The 17712-nt window shown below is 32.8% G+C and overlaps 1 protein-coding gene across 2 annotated transcripts in view; it reads left to right on the top strand.

Moving 5' to 3' along the window:
• Nipbl (NIPBL cohesin loading factor) overlaps positions 1–17712 on the top strand; it is a 101516-nt gene that overhangs the window by 27226 nt on the left and 56578 nt on the right. For both annotated transcript variants that reach the window (XM_015496355.2, XM_048802888.1), the window contains exons 10-14: positions 9361–9543; positions 14101–14298; positions 14556–14627; positions 14759–14848; positions 17057–17160. In XM_015496355.2, the coding sequence (XP_015351841.1) occupies positions 9361–9543; positions 14101–14298; positions 14556–14627; positions 14759–14848; positions 17057–17160 (647 nt within the window). The remainder of the gene's footprint in view (positions 1–9360; positions 9544–14100; positions 14299–14555; positions 14628–14758; positions 14849–17056; positions 17161–17712) is intronic.

The following is a 17712-nucleotide window of genomic DNA, read 5'->3' as shown; positions in this document are numbered from 1 at the left end:
TAATGGCAATTTGTACAGTAAATATAATTTTATGTTCCTTTCTGTACTCACATTTAAAATACAAGGATTTATCTTATGATACTATAGCCCATGGAGTCTAATACTTTAAGCAAATTGAAACATAGTTTTAACTGAAAGTTAATATTAAATTTTCATTGTATGAAAGAGTTTCACTAAGGACTTGTACTTTATGAACTTAGGAAATCTAGATTTACACTGTCCAGCATGTAGTCATAGCGTCTTTGGCTGTTAAATTCAAATTAATTTAAATTAAGTTGAAAAACTCACTTCTTCAGTAGTCCCATGTGGCTATTGATGACTATTGTTCAGCACAAATAGAGAAGATTGGCACCATCATAAAAAACAGAATTGTCTATCACATATAATATTTTAGCAAATACATAAGTATAATGATTATTATTTTTGTAGCATACTATTGTAGCTTGTCTACCAAAAACATTGTATTATAAAGAACTCTTTATTCAAAGAAGTGACTTATAGCTAATCTTTTTATTTTTACTTGATCTTTATTAAACATGAACTTTTTCCATGTTAATTCACTTTGTTTTTCTTTTAAAAATGAAAAAAATGACCTTATGAATAACTAATATTTGCACTATTTTAGTGAAGTTTATAGCTTTTAAGACATGGCAATCAGACTTACAGAATTTATAAGCAATCTTTTTTATTTAACTTGAATGTGTCTTTTCAAAATTACTTGTTAATATACAAGATATTATAGGATGTGGAAGCTAGTACCATAATTATATAAAGGTTTTATTTACATTTTTCAATGAAAGTTTAGGGATATATTATATTTATAAAGAGCATAGTTATAAATTTTAGAAGAGCCAGTTGAAAAATGGAAAGTGGTACCCTCTTGTTTCCTTGATCTGGACCATTTTTCTCTCCCTGCCCTCTGTCAGCTTATACTAGCCTTGCTTTCTAAGCTCTGTTCTAACAAAGAGTCATTTATAAATGCTTAAAAAAGCATAAGGAAATTAATATATCTCCTAATTAGTAAAGACTATTATTTCTCATGGTTTGTTCACTTGTAGTTCTATTACCTATGAAAATGTGTTTTTAGTGCTGACATGTGTTTCTCTTAAGTGTATTTTTAATGGAAATGTGTATACCTAATATCTCATGTTAGTATTTAGACTAGGTGTCTGCCTATTAGAGTGGTATGCATATGTGTACATGTGCATGTTGTGTGTATATACACAGATATTAATTTATGTGCAATTATAATATAGAGAGCTCTTCATAAAAAAACATTATGTAAGTTGTTAGGTTTACTTCGTGATGCCAGCTGAGATGACTTTGGCTTTATGTCTTAGGAACTGTATTTTTTTTTAAGTAATGTTATAATTTGTTTTATTTAGATCTCTGCTTAAAAAAAAAAAATCTCTGCTACTGTGTTAGTAATCATGAGTTAAATGATTGTGGGGATTTTTTTTATTACTTGTATATGAAGCACAGTTATGGATTGATGACCCTTTGTAATAAATCCCATTACTTGGGATTTTCTTTGCTGATGAATTTGTTTTGTTTTGTTTTGTTTTTTAGTCTGCATATTACTAGGATACTTTTATGGTTGATTCCTTGGGCCAAAATTCTGAGTAGGTTCCCTTTCTTTAAAGAGCCATAAAATTTCATCTTTAAGTATTTTACTTGATGTTCATATATTAAATATTCATTCTTCAGGGTAATATAAAATCCTTGAATATACTTTAAGATGATAAATTTTGAATGTGTGGTAGGGGTATAGATTTATGACTTCTAATTTATTTATTCTGTCTTTTTGTAGCATATTAGATGTAAAGTAATTTAACATTTGATTTCATTACTGTGGTGATATGTTTCTATCCCTAGTATGTAGTATAAAACCTCATAGAAAAGAGCATATTAAATGTCTATTGAATGAGCCGAGATGATGGTGCTGCCATGTTTGAAAAAGCTTTTGTGTGAAGATTAAAATTGTTCACTCATCTCTTGTGTTCCCACCTATACACTCTAGTGTAAGAGCTATTTAACCTTGAAGTTCCTGATCTTTAAACTTTGTAATAACTTTTTCATCCTGTCAACTACCTCATTTTTATTAAGATCCAAAGGAAACCCACTCATTCATGTCTGTTTATTTCCATTTATGAATTTTGATCTGCAGCTTTTCCATGATGGGCTCCATATCAGTCCCATTCTCTTTTTACATCATCTTGTTTATTCCCTTTGGTGGTGAGGGAGAAAAATAATCTTTTAAGAAACCTTTTAGATTTTTAAAACACCTTTTGTTCTATTTCAGTCAGTATATTAAATGCCAAAAAATACTTCATTGTTAAAGTTTTATCAGATTATTATTCTAAAGTTTATGAGATCTTTGAAGACCAGTGTGATTATCATCTATAGATTTTTTTTTTTAAAGAGAGAGAGAGAGAGAATTTTTAAATATTTATTTATTTTTTTTTTAGTTATTGGCAGACACAACATCTTTGTTTGTATGTGGTGCTGAGGATCGAACCCGGGCCGCACGCATGCCAGGCGAGCGCGCTACCACTTGAGCCACATCCCCAGCCCCTTCATCTATAGATGTTAACAGCTTAACATAAGTAATTACAAACCTTAATAACTTGACTGTTTTTTTTAGATACTTCATAGTGTCTCAAAATATCTTTATGTCCAATGAAACCATTTTCTCTTGTTCCCGCCCCCCTTCCTTCCAACTACTAGTAGTAGTAGTCTCCATTTCTTGCAGTCAGTGCCTTTAAGAAATATGCTGTAATCTTTATCGGGAAAAATTTGATATCACAAAGTTGTTTTTACTAAGCCTGATATAAAATGGAAGTTTTATATAGCTGAATGTAATAACTATATTATTTTGTTATTTTCTAGTTCTTATTCAATATTTGTAATTGTAGTATGAAATTAACCATATATTTTTAGCAGGATAATTAGTATTACTAAGTACTCACCTTCACATAGTGGAGGTATATTAATTACTAACATTATTATACATATAATAAACACATAAGAGTTTAATTTATTCAGATTTAAATTGCTTTTAAAATATTTTAAGTTTGTTAATTTTGAAATATTTATAATACTTTTCTCCTAATGGGAATACTTCTCTAATTGAATATAGAAGAACTAAGAACTGACTTCAGGATATCAGAAAGAATTTTCATCTGGAAAAATTTCTTGTAAGACCACATATTCATTCTAAACTTACATTAAGTATTCAGCAAATATTTCTAAACATCTTCAGTATCCCTAACACTGCTAGATACTGCAAACACAATACAGTTATGACTACATCAAGTATATGACTTCATGAAAGATATAGGTAACTATATAGTTCTTAAGTTGTTATATGGTAACAATGTAGAAGCTGTTAAGGAGGAGGTTCCTGGGGATCACACATTTTGAGAACAAGAGTGTGGGGGGGAAATATGGCACGTTTAGGAAACAAAAACATTTGAATGATGATGTTTAGAGTACAATGGAGAAATATGATGACAAGATTGGTTAATATTAAACATCATTGTATTAATAAAGCTATCATAAAATACGAACTGATATGGTTAGAAGATGTTTTTTCAGAAAGCACTATAATTCTGTACACATCCAACCTAATGTAATAGTAGTCCGTCCATTGAATAGCTAATGACATTTTATTTTATTTTATTTTTTTTAGTTCTCAAAGGATCTTTATTTTATTTATTTATATGTGGTGCTGAGTATTGAACCCACTGCCTCACACATGCTAGGCAAGTGCTCTACCACTGAGCCACAACTCCAGCCTGACATTTTAGTTTTTAACTTATTTTGATCAACCCCAGCACCTCACGCATTAGGCAAGCATTCTACCTTTGCCTAATAATACATTTTAATACTTGATCACATTGATTAAAATAATTAGAATAAACATCACTTGTGAATTTCTTTATCCTTGACTCCATTTCTTCTGAATTCTACACAACCTTAACATGTTCTGTGCATAGTTGATAGTATATTGACGTAAATCCTCATTTCCCAAAATGAGATATAGGAAGTACATAATGCTAATACGTATAACTCTCTAAAATAGTTAATAAATTCATAACATCTACTTAACAGTTCTCCACACCTTTCACGTAGACATTAAATAGCTCCTAGAAAATGACCACTCTCGTGCAGCATAAGCAAACCTATGAACTTGGAGGCAAAGCCTGGATCATTTAAAATAGTCTCAAGTAGGCTTGTGTATTACAGTTAACTTCTATAGAATGTACAACATAGTGGAAAACTGGATCTTTTCAATAATGATCCTAAGTCAATAGTTATTTTTTTTTAAAGGATGATGGGTATAGTGCTTTCTAAGATTTACATAAAAATTTTATAATTCTAAGTAATCCAGGCTTTTACTTTAATGAACATTCATATCAACATTTACATCACAATTATAGTTGTAGATAAATAAGCTCTCTGATATAAGGTAACCAAATTCTATCAAGTTATGATGAGTAAAATCAAATCAGTTAGACTAATTTTGAACATGTTAATCAAATTATCTTTCATTGAACCTTTAGTTTAACAACATTGACTAAAGCCCACACTTTAAGTTAGATTGACCTAGAAAAATGTTTTAAATCTGAATTAACTCCTATATGAGAGAAGTAAATAATGAAGTTTAAAGGACTTTCAAAAAATTTTTTTAATGATGTTTGGAAAGAAAGAAAATGTATGTTGTGTCCTAATATACACACATAAACACATTAACAATACCACAAAATTGATTCCACAACTTGTTTCAGTCACACCTTGAAAATTACTTGCTAAAATTTAAAAACTGGCCAATTAATAGATTATTGTGATTCTTTGTATTAATTCCAGGAATATTTCCAAATACCATCAGAAAGAGAAAATAGCTGTAGATTTGACCCTGAACATCTCCGTCAGCTACAGAAGAATGCCTGTTTGTTAAAGCTTCTATTTTTTTAATTAAAAAAATTTATTTTTGTAATCCTAAGCAAGCATTATTAGGTTTCCAGCCAGTAACTGGGATCTCTGGTTTTTTTGGTCAAAAGTAAGACAACTTTAAACCATATTATCTCATCATGCTGTACTTGCAGTTATCCTGAACCATCATATAAAATGTAAATCCCTCTTAATTGTTTTCTGACTCTTCTTGATGATATAATATACCTGATCCCGTGCTACCTTAAATTAAGGTATTGCTACCTCAATTCTGAAGAGATCCTTTTTCTTATTACTTTGATGATTATTAATATTACCATAGAAATGATTTCACTTAATTTTCACTCAACATGTGAACCTTAGTAGCAAAAAGTGCTATCTTCTTTCTCCTAGTTTTCTATTGCTTTTACCAAATAATTTTTCAGATACATATGTCAGAGTTCTTCCTTGGAGGCCAACATTTAAGTTTTCAAACAATACTCATTTAGAACCACAAGAAAGGCACATTGACTATCTGTACTATTAATTTTTTCTTTTTGTTGCCCTTGTTTACCTCTAGTTGGAGTTACAGATTGGTTTGATGATATTCCTGTGTTATATGAGGCATTTACTGGAAGGAATGTCACTGAAACATATGCCAGCCCAACTTTTGTGTGTGTGTGTATGTGATTAATAAATTTGGAGATTTATGTGAGGTTTGACTAGTTTCAAACTGTTCAAACTGACTGATAGTTTAGTCCCCAAAGGTTTGTTAATTAGAGTAATTTGTTTTAATCTCATGGTTGTTTTCTATTTAAAAAAACAAAACACACTCTTATTTATCAAATCAGTGAATCTTTGGGAATTTAAGTCTCTCAAAGACTTGTATTTTAAATAGTCTGGCAAATTTGCTACTATGAGTGATTTACATTAGAAATCCAAGATTGCTAAAATGTCACATATCTAAGAGTACATGAGTGTTTGGTCTTACTACTGTCAGAATGTAATGTTGTATTTATGTAATGGAATATATTTATAAAAGTTGATAATGTGCTATTTCACAAAACTGACAAAATGGCATTATCCATCAAGCGAATAACATAAAAATTTGTAATAATTGATATAACTGCTTTAAAGAATAAAGTAGCTGGGACAAAAGAAATGAAGTGAAAAAGTAATCATAAAGCACTAGCATTCTGAGTTTCCAGGAAACAGTTTGGTAAACAACAGTAATCCCTAAAAATCATCAGTGTGTTAAGAAATAGTAAGACGTTATGTTTTTATTTAAAGGATGACCTCTTAATTCTAGAGAAAGAATATAACCAAATGAAAGACTCACTGTTTTATTCATTTCTGTTGAAACTGGGGGATAATGTTTTAAAGATCCTAGAGTGAGCTGGGCATGGTGGCGCATGCCTGTAATCCCAGCTGCTTGGGAGGCTGAGGCAGGAGGATCGCAAGTTCAAAACCAGCCTCAGCAAAAGCAAGGTGCTAAGCAACTCAGTGAGATTCTGTCTCTAAATAAAATACAAAATAGGGCTGGGGATGTGGCTCAGTGATTGAATGCCCTGAGTTCAGTCCCCAGCACCCACCCCCGAAAAAAAAGATCCTGGGGTGAGTATAGAAAGTTATTTTATTTCTTACCCTTTGCAATCAAGGGATCTGAGTCCATTTGTAAAGTATTTCATAAAAAGAAAGGATGCAGCCAGGCATAGGGGTGTATGCCTGTAATCCCAGTGGCTAGGGAGCCTGAGACAGGAGAATTGCAAGTTCAAAGACAGCCTCAGCAAAAGTGAGATGCTAAGCACCTCAGTGAGACCCTGTCTCTAAATTTAAAAAACAAAACAAAAAGGACTGGGGATGTGACTCCAGTAGTTGAGTGCCCCTGAGTTCAATCCCTGGTACCAAAAAAAAAAAAAAAAGAGAGAGAGAGAGAAAGGATGCGATTAATTCAGGAAATGCATACATTTCTGGAAGAAACAGTTCGATTCAAAATGAAGCAGGGTTCACTTTTAGAGGACAGTACGTTGAGAGACATTAACCATTGTAAGATTTTCAGGTTTTTTCCAAAGTCAAGTCATCTTTTGGAGTGGGGGGAAAGTTTAATTACTGAATTATGTTCCTGTAACTTTCAAAGTTGCACAGGGTTTAAGAGAGAATATTGGAGTTCTTAAATATGATCGTATTCTTGTTAATTTAGAGAAGGAGGATGAACTGCTGATACTTGCATTATTAGATAGAAGACTCAGGTTGCCTTTCTTGTTTTTTGATTGCTGTAAGGAACTTTTGTAAGAAGAGAGAAAGAAGAAATCAAAGTCTTGCGTATCTGCAGGATGTTATTAATTCTAGCATATTAATATCAAGTCAGTATATTTTTGTGATCTGAATTTCATCTCTGAAAAACAACCAGTTGGGTAAATCTTTTAAATAAATTCTTTCCTGGTGGCTTGAGCGTAGCTCAGTGGTGAAATGTGTGTTACTATGCAAAAGGAGACCCTGGGTTCAATCCCTAGCACCAAAATAAATAAATAAATAAATAGATGTGAATGGACTAAAGGCTACATGTGGCAATTCAGGAACTCTACAAGAAGTACATGTGTAAGTGAATGCAAGAAATTATGAACTGATTCTTTCATCAAAAACATTATTAGCCCTGCACAGTGGTACATGCCTGTAATCCCAGCAGTTGGGGAGGCTGCGGCAGGCAGATTGCAAGTTTGAGGCCAGCCTCAGCAGTTTAGCAAATATAGCAATTTAGCAACTTAGACCCTGTCTCAAAAAAAAGGAACTGGTGATGTAGCTTAGTGGTAAATTGCCCCTGGGTTCAAAATCCAGTTACACACACACACTAAATTAGACATGTTTAGAGCATTGAAGACTCTTAAGTTAGATGCAGAGTGTGTTTGGTTTGGGGCTGAAAAATAGTGACAATGGAAAGCTCCAGTTAATTTCTTTTACCTATACCATTATTCTAAAAAAAGGCTCTTCTTGATAAAATTTTGTTAAGCCAATTCAAAGAAATATTGCATGAGTTGAAAATGACACAGATAAGTTAAACTCAAATTTTTTGACAAGATTCTTAGCAGTGAAGTCTTTAGAATAGTAGCAGTCACCAGTATTGCATCTTTGTTGGGTAAAATTGTTTCCATTGCATGTCCTTAGAAGAACAGAAGACTGAAAGTTACTGAAACTCCATTATATTCAGTAAAACCTTCAAAAGAATAAAGAGGGTTTAGTCTTCCATTGAGATTAATATTTTGCATTCCTTTTCTTGAATTATGTTTATTCTTGAGACTTTTGAAATATATCTTAATTGATAAGTATTTTTCTTTCTTTTTTATTCTTTATGTGAGCACTATTTGAGTGTTAAGGATAGTTTTAATGTTGATTATAAGTTCCTTATATTTTCTGCTGTAAACTGCTAAGACACTCTTTGCTTCAAATTCATAAAATTTATGAGGTAAGACATTATTTTTATACTTCCCTTCAAAAGGTTTACATATGTAAGTGAAGTAAGTTAAATTTGTCTTTTTCAGTAGTCATCAAGGATGAATTATTCCAAATAAATAGCTTTTGCTATTTCTGTTTTATTTTGAAACTGTCAGGAAGATGATAATAAATTATTTCTAAACAGAAAATAAGTGTATGCTTATATATATGTATACAGCATTCAGTAGTATGTTAATGCTTCTTATTGTAATATGTTAAAATATTTTTATTTTGTCTTTACTCTTTTATAAGGAAATATGAAGTTAATTTTCTAACAGACTTGAATTTGCTAAGTTGTATACATTTTTGTTTTTAAATATTTTAGTCCCTTTATCTCACCTTACATGTTTCTGTTATGTTCTTTTAAATATATATTGGTTTGTCTGTTTAAAGAAACTCTCCATTTTGTAAAGGCATTAATATGCTTCTCAAAGAGACAGTGATAGATTAAAAACATATATAAAGTTCTTGCCCAAGCCACCATACTCAACTGCCACCATCATAGAGGAAGAGAAAGAGGTGGTAGGTGATAAGTGTCCTCCAACTCTTCTCATTTATACTAAGGAGTAGCATTAGTTTCATACAATGTAAGCCTACTCCAGACATGTATAAAACAAATTTGTGTGAGGTGTTTTTCTAACTCCAGTGGATCTCTAGTTTCAAAAAGCTTTTTTAATCAGTGTGAATAAATGAAACCATTTTATCAAAAATTGATGATGTAACTACCATTCATTATTATAGTAATACACCTCATACACACATAAATTGTATTATCAGTTTAGGGTTAAGAGTATTATAATTGTAAATGCAAAACCATTTTATTAAAATGAAAAGGTGATTTATAAAACAAATACTAATATTTTGTTTTTATTGTATTAATTTGGTTAAAATATTTCTTTTATATTCAAATTTAAATTTTTTCTTACCTTTCATTAATAGGTAGTATAGATCAATCAGTGTTAAAAGAATTACCCCCTGAACTCCTGGCAGAAATTGAATCCACCATGCCACTTTGTGAACGTGTGAAAATGAACAAACGCAAGCGTAGCACAGTAAATGAAAAGCCAAAATATGCTGAAATCAGTTCAGATGAAGATAATGATAGTGATGAAGCTTTTGAATGTAAGTATCACGTAACTTTTTCAAAAAAAGAATTTAAAAGGTAGATTTATGTGTTTGTCTCATAATTCAGGGGGTCAACAAGAGCACAGTAACCTTAATTCTTAATAATCTAGAATCTAGTATAGCAAGTTATTTTCTTTATATTTTAAAAGTATATGAAAGATGAGATCAGTTGGCACCAAGAAAAATATTTTAAATGAGCTGTAATTAGTGTTAAGCACTAGGTATGTATCTGTATGTGTTCATTTATTAAGCTCCTACTATATGTTAGGCACCGAGAACAAAAATACAAATAAGATGTGACCCCTGTCTCAAAGAATCTTCTGTCTATTGGGGGAAATAATTGAGTAAATGATTGTGGTACAGTGGTAATAGTTAAATCTAGGATGATATGGGAACACATTGGATTGGCATCAAAATCAGAGTGGGGGTTCAGAGAATGCTTACTGGAAGAGGTGACACTTGAGTTGAGTCTTAAAGGACACGTAGGAGATAGCCAATTGAAGAAATATTTAAAACCATACTATCACTAAATTATGAATGGATTAGCCACATTGTGGATTATCTGTGTGGTTTGGACCTGGCTTCTCCTTTTTGCCCAGCTGTGTCCTGGAATTCCTCCCTTGTTTCACTGTTTTCCAGAGCTGGCTTCTTCACTACACAGCTACCTCTCTACAACACTGTGATCACCTGTCTTTGCACTAGACTTGCTATACCTCGCCTGTCTTCCTACTGGCCCACTGAAAAAGTTCTTCTCTTTTATCCCTATCTTCCTTCTTCTGGAGCAAGAGAATTGAGCCTAGCCAAGAGGGGTCAGCAACCTTGTTTGACTTAAACGGCATTCAGTGGAAACAGACTATGGGAGATCTTCACTTGTGTGCCAACTGACTTAGTCATAATGACCAAAAGAAGTGGGAAGATCACCAGTGTGTTCTACCTTTTTCACCTAGTATCCATAGATTGAGGTGTGACAAGCAAGGGCAGGAAGGACAGATGCATGCTGCCATTTTTAAGTGTATATTGCTGATGGAAGCTCTTCACCTCCAAAGTTTTTAACCAATGTTCATTTATTCTGACCTTTTTAAAATTGTGAGTTCTTGAGCTATGAGCAGTAGACTATGACTGAACAAATCTGAACAGTTTTAAGAGTGAAATAAAATATACAGCAAACATAATCTGACATATTTAATTATATGTATGATTGTTATAATTTTGTATTACCTTGAGATGTATTTACACACAGTATATTAAAATGGCTAAGGTTAATTTTTTATTACAATCAACATTTGGTCATATGGGGACATGATTAGCTCTGGCAAGTAAACAGAGAAAGGATATTTGGTGGCCCAGAATCTCCCTCCCTTTCATATACATGACTCCACTCCCTTCCCTAATATGTTACCACTTCTAGAACATCCAAGAAGTCCCTTAATCACAGATTTATTTTCAATTTTACTTCAATTCCAGTTAATTGATAGTGGCTGCCTGTATTATTAAATTGATGAGAATTCTGAAGCTACCTCACAGATAAGTGGAAAGGATAGCAGAATTAGAAATGTCCACCAAGTGTAAAATGTAGAGCCACACAGGTCTCATGTTTGTCAGAAGCGCAACCCCTATTCTTTTTCTTACTTTCCATTATGAGAGATGCTATTTTATGGGAACAAATAGATTCATCTTAAAGCCATGGATCCTATTCTATCTATCTTCAAATATTTTGAAAGCTATTATTGCTTATTTAGAGGACCTGAGCTTCAACCCTAGGTAAAAGGAAAGTTTCTCTAGGATTTTAAGGATAAGTGGCCACTAGGGCTATTGATTATGAAAGAAATTCAATTGGAACTTGGAGTCACCAACCAAACTGTCATTATACTGCAGAAGAAGTAATAGTGAAAATATAGCATATTACAAAATGTAACATTATTGGGCTGGGGCTGTAGCTCAGTGGCAGAGCACTTGCCTAGCATGCATGAGGCACTGGGTTCAATCCTCAAAACCACATAAAAATAAACAAAATAAAAGCATTCTGTCCATCTATAACTACAAAAAATATATATATTAAAAAATGTAATAAAAGTATTATGAGAACTTAAGTTTCAAGCATTATACTGCTTTTAAAAGAGACTTTTTTTAAAAATAAAGGTTTTAATGTACTTTAATCAGTTGGTTTCCTAAAATCAAAAACTAAGGAAATATTTTGTTTAAAGATAGAGGAAAGGATTGAAGAATGACTTTGAAAGTTGGACCACACAGGCTTAGATAACTGTAGAACAAACATAAAGTCAGCGGGTGCCCAGGGGAAAACAAAGAGTGAGTATATAGGAAGCTAAAGAGAATTTTGGAAAGGGAAGGTAAAGAATGCCCAAGTCGTAGTTTATGTACCTCTCACTTGAGTCCCTTCCTCTCCCCTGCTTTTTCCAGAGTAATGAGGGAAATGAAAAAAGCCACAGTGAGTTGGGATCCTGGTAACCTCATTACAGCACACACAATGTCATAGAAGTTGTTTGGTTTTGTTATCCTCCACCCCATTTTTATTCAAACTACATAAACTAATGAATATGAAGAAAAATCTCAAGGGTCTATAAACAGTTGTCACAATACAGCATATATGTAATTACTAACAACTGTGAGACTTTTTAAGCATTTTCTATTCATGAGATTTCACACTAGAGGGGCTGAGGTTGTGGCTCAGTGGTAGAGTGCTTGCCTAGCCTGCATGAGGCACTGGGTTTAATCCTCAGCACCACATAAAAAATAAAAAAAAGATATTGTGTCCACCTAAAACTAAAAAATAAATATTAAATATTTTTAAGATTTCATGCTAGAAATAGATTTCTTATCAAAATAGTTACAGTGCAGAAAGACTAAAGTAGCTCATTAATTTTGGTTCATATCAGACTTCATATCTGAGATCCCAGAATACTACTTTCTGAACAAGTTTGTTTATTAGTTGCCAAATCCTTATTTGGTGGGCATTTCAATACTTGACAAAACTTTGAGTGAATATTATAAAGAAGTGACCTGTTTCTCATAGACACACACACACACACACACACACACAAACCTACTTATAGTAATATATGAGACAACCCTTAAAAGGGAAAAGGGGAAAAATCCTATTTCTCTTCACATACTTCATAACCAAATTCATGACTGATTATGAAGAAAATCATGATTTTAATATATTTATTTACATTTGTCCTTTATATGATCTCTTGCTATGGCAAACCTATGACCACAAAGAAGTGGAAACAGAATTAAATTCCTTTTCCTGCCATGTTGTTGATAGATTGGACAGAAGGGTTGGAACCAGAAACCAAACTAGACTTGAATAGGAATAGTTAGGGCAGCAGATAAGAGTAAGTAATTTTGTTATCCACATATAAGGACACTGATAGAAGTATAGATAGGTGAATGAGCCAGAGATTGACATCCTTAAATCAAAGCCAAGTAGGGAACTCAAAAGGTTTGTCTTGAGTATTTGTGTGTTGATCAGTTAGGGATTCAAAAACAAGCCAGTCAGAAAGAAGCAAGGGAGTCAAGTAGCAGACTAGATAATGTCTCTGTCAGCAACAAGTGTTCCCTCTGATAACCAGTGTATGATTTCAAGGTAGGACACATCAGTTCTCTACCCTGGTTTTAACTTGATGGTGCCTACACTCTAGAGTAGGTATAATAAATATGTCTCCCTTGTACTTCGCTCCACCTGTCACTGCAGAAATTTCTAATCTGTCTTTTTTTCCTGAACTGTGATGCTTTCTTGGGGCTCAGAATTATATTCAACTTAATACTTTAGGCAGCTATTACCAGTTGATCAGAGTTGATATATCAAGTGAAACCTGTTTGCCACATTTGCCTAGAGAATCCTGTCAGTCTTGTGATTTTAAACAGAATGCTTAGATTCCTGGAAGGATGGGGAAAGTAACATATAAACATGCTAATGTAGCATGCATAAACTTCGTCGCTTTTCTCCTTGGGTTTAACAAGCCTATTGTTGGAGAGCTGAATTCAGTAATTAGTGTTTACAATATTGGTTTATTCTATCTCTGTGGGTTTGTAATGTTAGGTCATAAGAGTCTATGGAATTTATTGCTAAGTTGTGGGTATAACTTAGCTATTAATTGATGACATATTTGGTTACTCATATTCTGTAACACAAAAGTTGACTCAACATCCAAATCCTGCTCCCCATCAATAATATAAATGCTTTAACATGATTCTGTTTTTTATCCAAATATTAAATAAAGGTTGTTTTACAAGCCTTAATTAATCTTGACGTTTACATAAAATCTTTACTGACATATTGAATACCTTTTATTGAAATGTGTACTGTGTTTTAATTCCCAGAACCTTCCTGTTCTGTTTAGTAACAAACTGAATTAATGTAAAAATTTTTAATTTTAGATAAATCTAAACTTCTGAATAGACAAAATTACTCAATTCCTAGACCCACAGAAAGAATACCCCTCCCCCCCAAACATGGTTCATTTGTAAAGTACAAGTTTTAATAGTCTTTTTAAATGAGGTAAATTATTTGTCATGGGGATTTGCTTCTAGCCTCTAGGAAACGACATAAAAAAGATGATGATAAAGCTTGGGAATATGAAGAACGTGACAGAAGAAGCTCTGGGGATCATAGGAGAAGTGGCCACTCTCATGAAGGAAGAAGGAGTTCAGGTGGTGGTCGTTATCGAAACCGAAGTCCATCAGATTCTGACATGGAAGATTATTCTCCTCCTCCCAGCCTTAGTGAGGGTAAATCATCAGTGTAAACAGCTTTCTTACATACAGATTTAAATTAGGGCTTTAGCTTTGAAGAATATTTTATATCTTGTTTTGAGTTACTTAACAACTCTTGATTTTAATTAAGACAAAAGTAAATATTTAGTTTAGATTTTTTTATCATTATTGTTTAAAGTATTTAATTAATGTTAAGGAACAAACTAGGAACAGAAATGGAAATATTTTAAATTGTCATTCCTGCAGTTTAGTATTTCTTTTGTTTATTTCAGTCGCTAGAAAAATGAAGAAAAAGGAAAAACAGAAGAAAAGGAAAGCTTATGAACCAAAACTAACACCTGAAGGTAACATTTTAGGGTTTGTTCTTTTTTGTTTCCTTTTATTTTTGTGCTTCTTGATCATTTTTTGTTTTTTTGTCTTCAGCTTCATTTATCTACTTGGAATCTGGATATAAAAAAATTTTTTTCACTTACAGAAATGATGGACTCTTCAACTTTTAAGAGATTCACAGCATCAATAGAGAATATTTTGGATAATTTGGAAGATATGGATTTTACTGCATTTGGTAAAATCAATTTAAAATATATTTATTTATCTCTTGTATATACCTAGCTTTTTGCGAATTCTCTAGAGCATTATAGAGGCATGTGCTGTGCTATCAAGGTACTTAAAATCTAGTTGTGCATTTAGATCTAGTGCATGTTATCAAGAAACTGAAAACTTTTACACAAAAATCTAAATTAGTCAAGTCTTTTTTTATAGAAGTTTGGGGGTGAGGGAAGAAGGATCAAATCCAGGGCCTTTAGCCAGGTGTGGTGTAGCACACTTATAATTCCAGCAGCTCCAGAAGGTGAGGCAGAAGGGTCACAAGTTTAAAACCAGCCTCTAAATAAATAAATAAAAGCCTCAGCAACTTAGTGAGACCCTGTGTCAAAATAAAAAGGGGCAGGGGATGTGGCTTAGTGATTGAGCGCCCCCAGTTCAGTTCCCAGTACAAAATAATTAAAATTTTAAAAAGCAAAAACAAATCCAGGGCCTTTCTTCCATAGGCTATACAACTGTGGTATCATTGATTTACATCCTCAGGCCCCAATTAGTTAAGTCTTGGTATACCATCTTTTTAGAATCCTGAAAGTTCAGCTGCAATACTAGGTTAAAAGAATTAAAGAAAAGTCTTAATGCAGGTGAGGTTTGAATAGGCAGAAATAGGAATCTATTCATTTATTGTAATTGTATTTATTGAATACTTACTGTACCATGTGTGTAGTGCTTTATTTTTACAATAGTATGTAAAGATTATCTCTGTAAATATAAAAATGAGTTCATAAAAACACTGCTTACAATAAATAGAGGAACTCAATAATATTCAGCTGATAAAAACACTAAGGCCTAATTTATTTAAAAACCTTATGGCATACGTTAATTCTGATACAATTCCATCTATTTGAGAATACCTTTAAAGGTATGTTGCTCTCTTTATTTTTTAGTTTTGGTGCTGGGGATTGAACCCGAGGGTGCTCAACCACTGAGCCTCATCCCCAGCCATATATATATATATATATATATATATATATATATATATATATATATATATATATACACACACACACACACACACATACATACATACATATACATACATATACATATATGTATATGTATGTATATGTATATACACACACACACACACATATATATATATTTAGCTGTAGATGGACACAATATCTTATTTATTTAATTATTTTTATGTGGTGCTGAGGATTGAACCCAGTGTTTCACGCGTGCGAGGCAAGCGCTCTACCACTGAGCTACCACCCCAGCCCCCTTTTTATATTTTATTTAGAGACAGGGTCTAAGTTGCTTAGCACCTCGCTTTTGCTGAGGCTGTCTTTAAACTCATAATCTTACTGCCTCAGCCTCCTGACCTTCTGCGATTAAGGTGTGCACCACTGTGCCCGGTGCTCTCTTTATTTTAAAAGTGTTTGTTCTGTGAAAATTAGTGTAAATAACATTGTTTTTTATGATCATGTTGAGTATCAGTTTCATCTTTTTTAAAATTTCGCAATTCTATACTGAGAAATTGTCTTCTGTGTCATTTAGGGTCCCAAAAGGAAAACAGAAGCACTCTCAAATTAGGATACTTTGAGGTGGAGTTATTTACAAATAGATTAATTATGAAGATGGGGGTGAAGTAGTGCCAGAACCCAGAGTTAACTGCCATGGACTGTTACCATCCCTACACCCAAATGAATAAGGGTAAAGAGAAATCATAAGAATTCACTTAATAGGAAAAAAAAATGTTATAGAGCAGGTACAAAAGAAGCAGTATTTTTGGACAGATCCAGCCTGAGACCTCATAAGAAAGGAGTCAGGGATATAAATAGCCTGACCTCACTCTCCTTCTCTTTGATCTTCTGACAGGGTACCCCACTGGCTGAACCCAAACAGAAGCCAGAGGGCATGGGAGACTATTGATGTAGTTCATACAGGTCAGCCTCCTGGGACAGAGAGAATGGTTGAAAAGGGTCAACAGTGTACCTGTCTACTATAGTAAAGACAAGAGAGCTGTCTGTCTTCCCATTTTAGTCAGAACTCTTTAATTTTACTCCTTCCCCTTTTCATTTAGGGTTTGCTTGAGATTTACAAAGGCCTTTTAATTTATTTGTTTAGTTTGTTTATATTTTTGTGGTCAAATTTTTTATTAAAAGTTAAACTTACCATCTTGAGCTATTTCTTTTACCTAAATTCTATATTTGTTTGTTTGGTTTTTTAGGTGATGATGATGAAATTCCTCAGGAACTGCTCTTGGGAAAACATCAACTTAATGAACTCGGCAGTGAATCCGCTAAAATTAAAGCAATGGGTATAATGGATAAGGTATCTCAGTAAAGTAAAATTTATAAATTTTCTGTTTTTTTTTTTTTACTGGGGATTGAACTTGGGCACTCAACCACTGAGCCATATCCCCAGCCCTATTTTGTATTTTATTTAAAGACAGTGTCTCACTGAGTTGCTTAGTGCCTTGCTATTGCTGAGGCTAGCTTTGAACTCGTGATCCTCCTGCCTCTGCCTTCTGAACTGCTGGGATTACAGGCATGAGCCACCACACATAATGTTTTCAGGGTAAATTTATAAAGTTTACGGAAATAATAATGAAAACTCATTATTATTCTTAAAAAGTCCTTGAGTGAAAGTAGTATACTATAGATATTATAAGGAAAATTATATTATTGTTTTGAAAGAACATGGGCCTTGAAATTTTTTTCAGTTTTACAAGTATTTAGATTATTAAATGCAGAAATACACTACATTTTTCTTTGACCTTTACTCATTTAGGGTTATTAAAGAGTAGATGTGCAATTTTAACATGTTACGTCCCATGGTTTAGAATATTGGTTTTAAAATTGTTATTAAATATATATAGCCTCA

This window comes from Marmota marmota, unplaced genomic scaffold (genome assembly GCF_001458135.2).
Source record: "Marmota marmota marmota unplaced genomic scaffold, marMar, whole genome shotgun sequence".
NCBI classification, from domain to species: Eukaryota; Metazoa; Chordata; class Mammalia; order Rodentia; family Sciuridae; genus Marmota; species Marmota marmota.
Note: the sequence above shows the minus strand (reverse complement) of the source record. Positions and strands in the feature narration are given on the sequence as shown.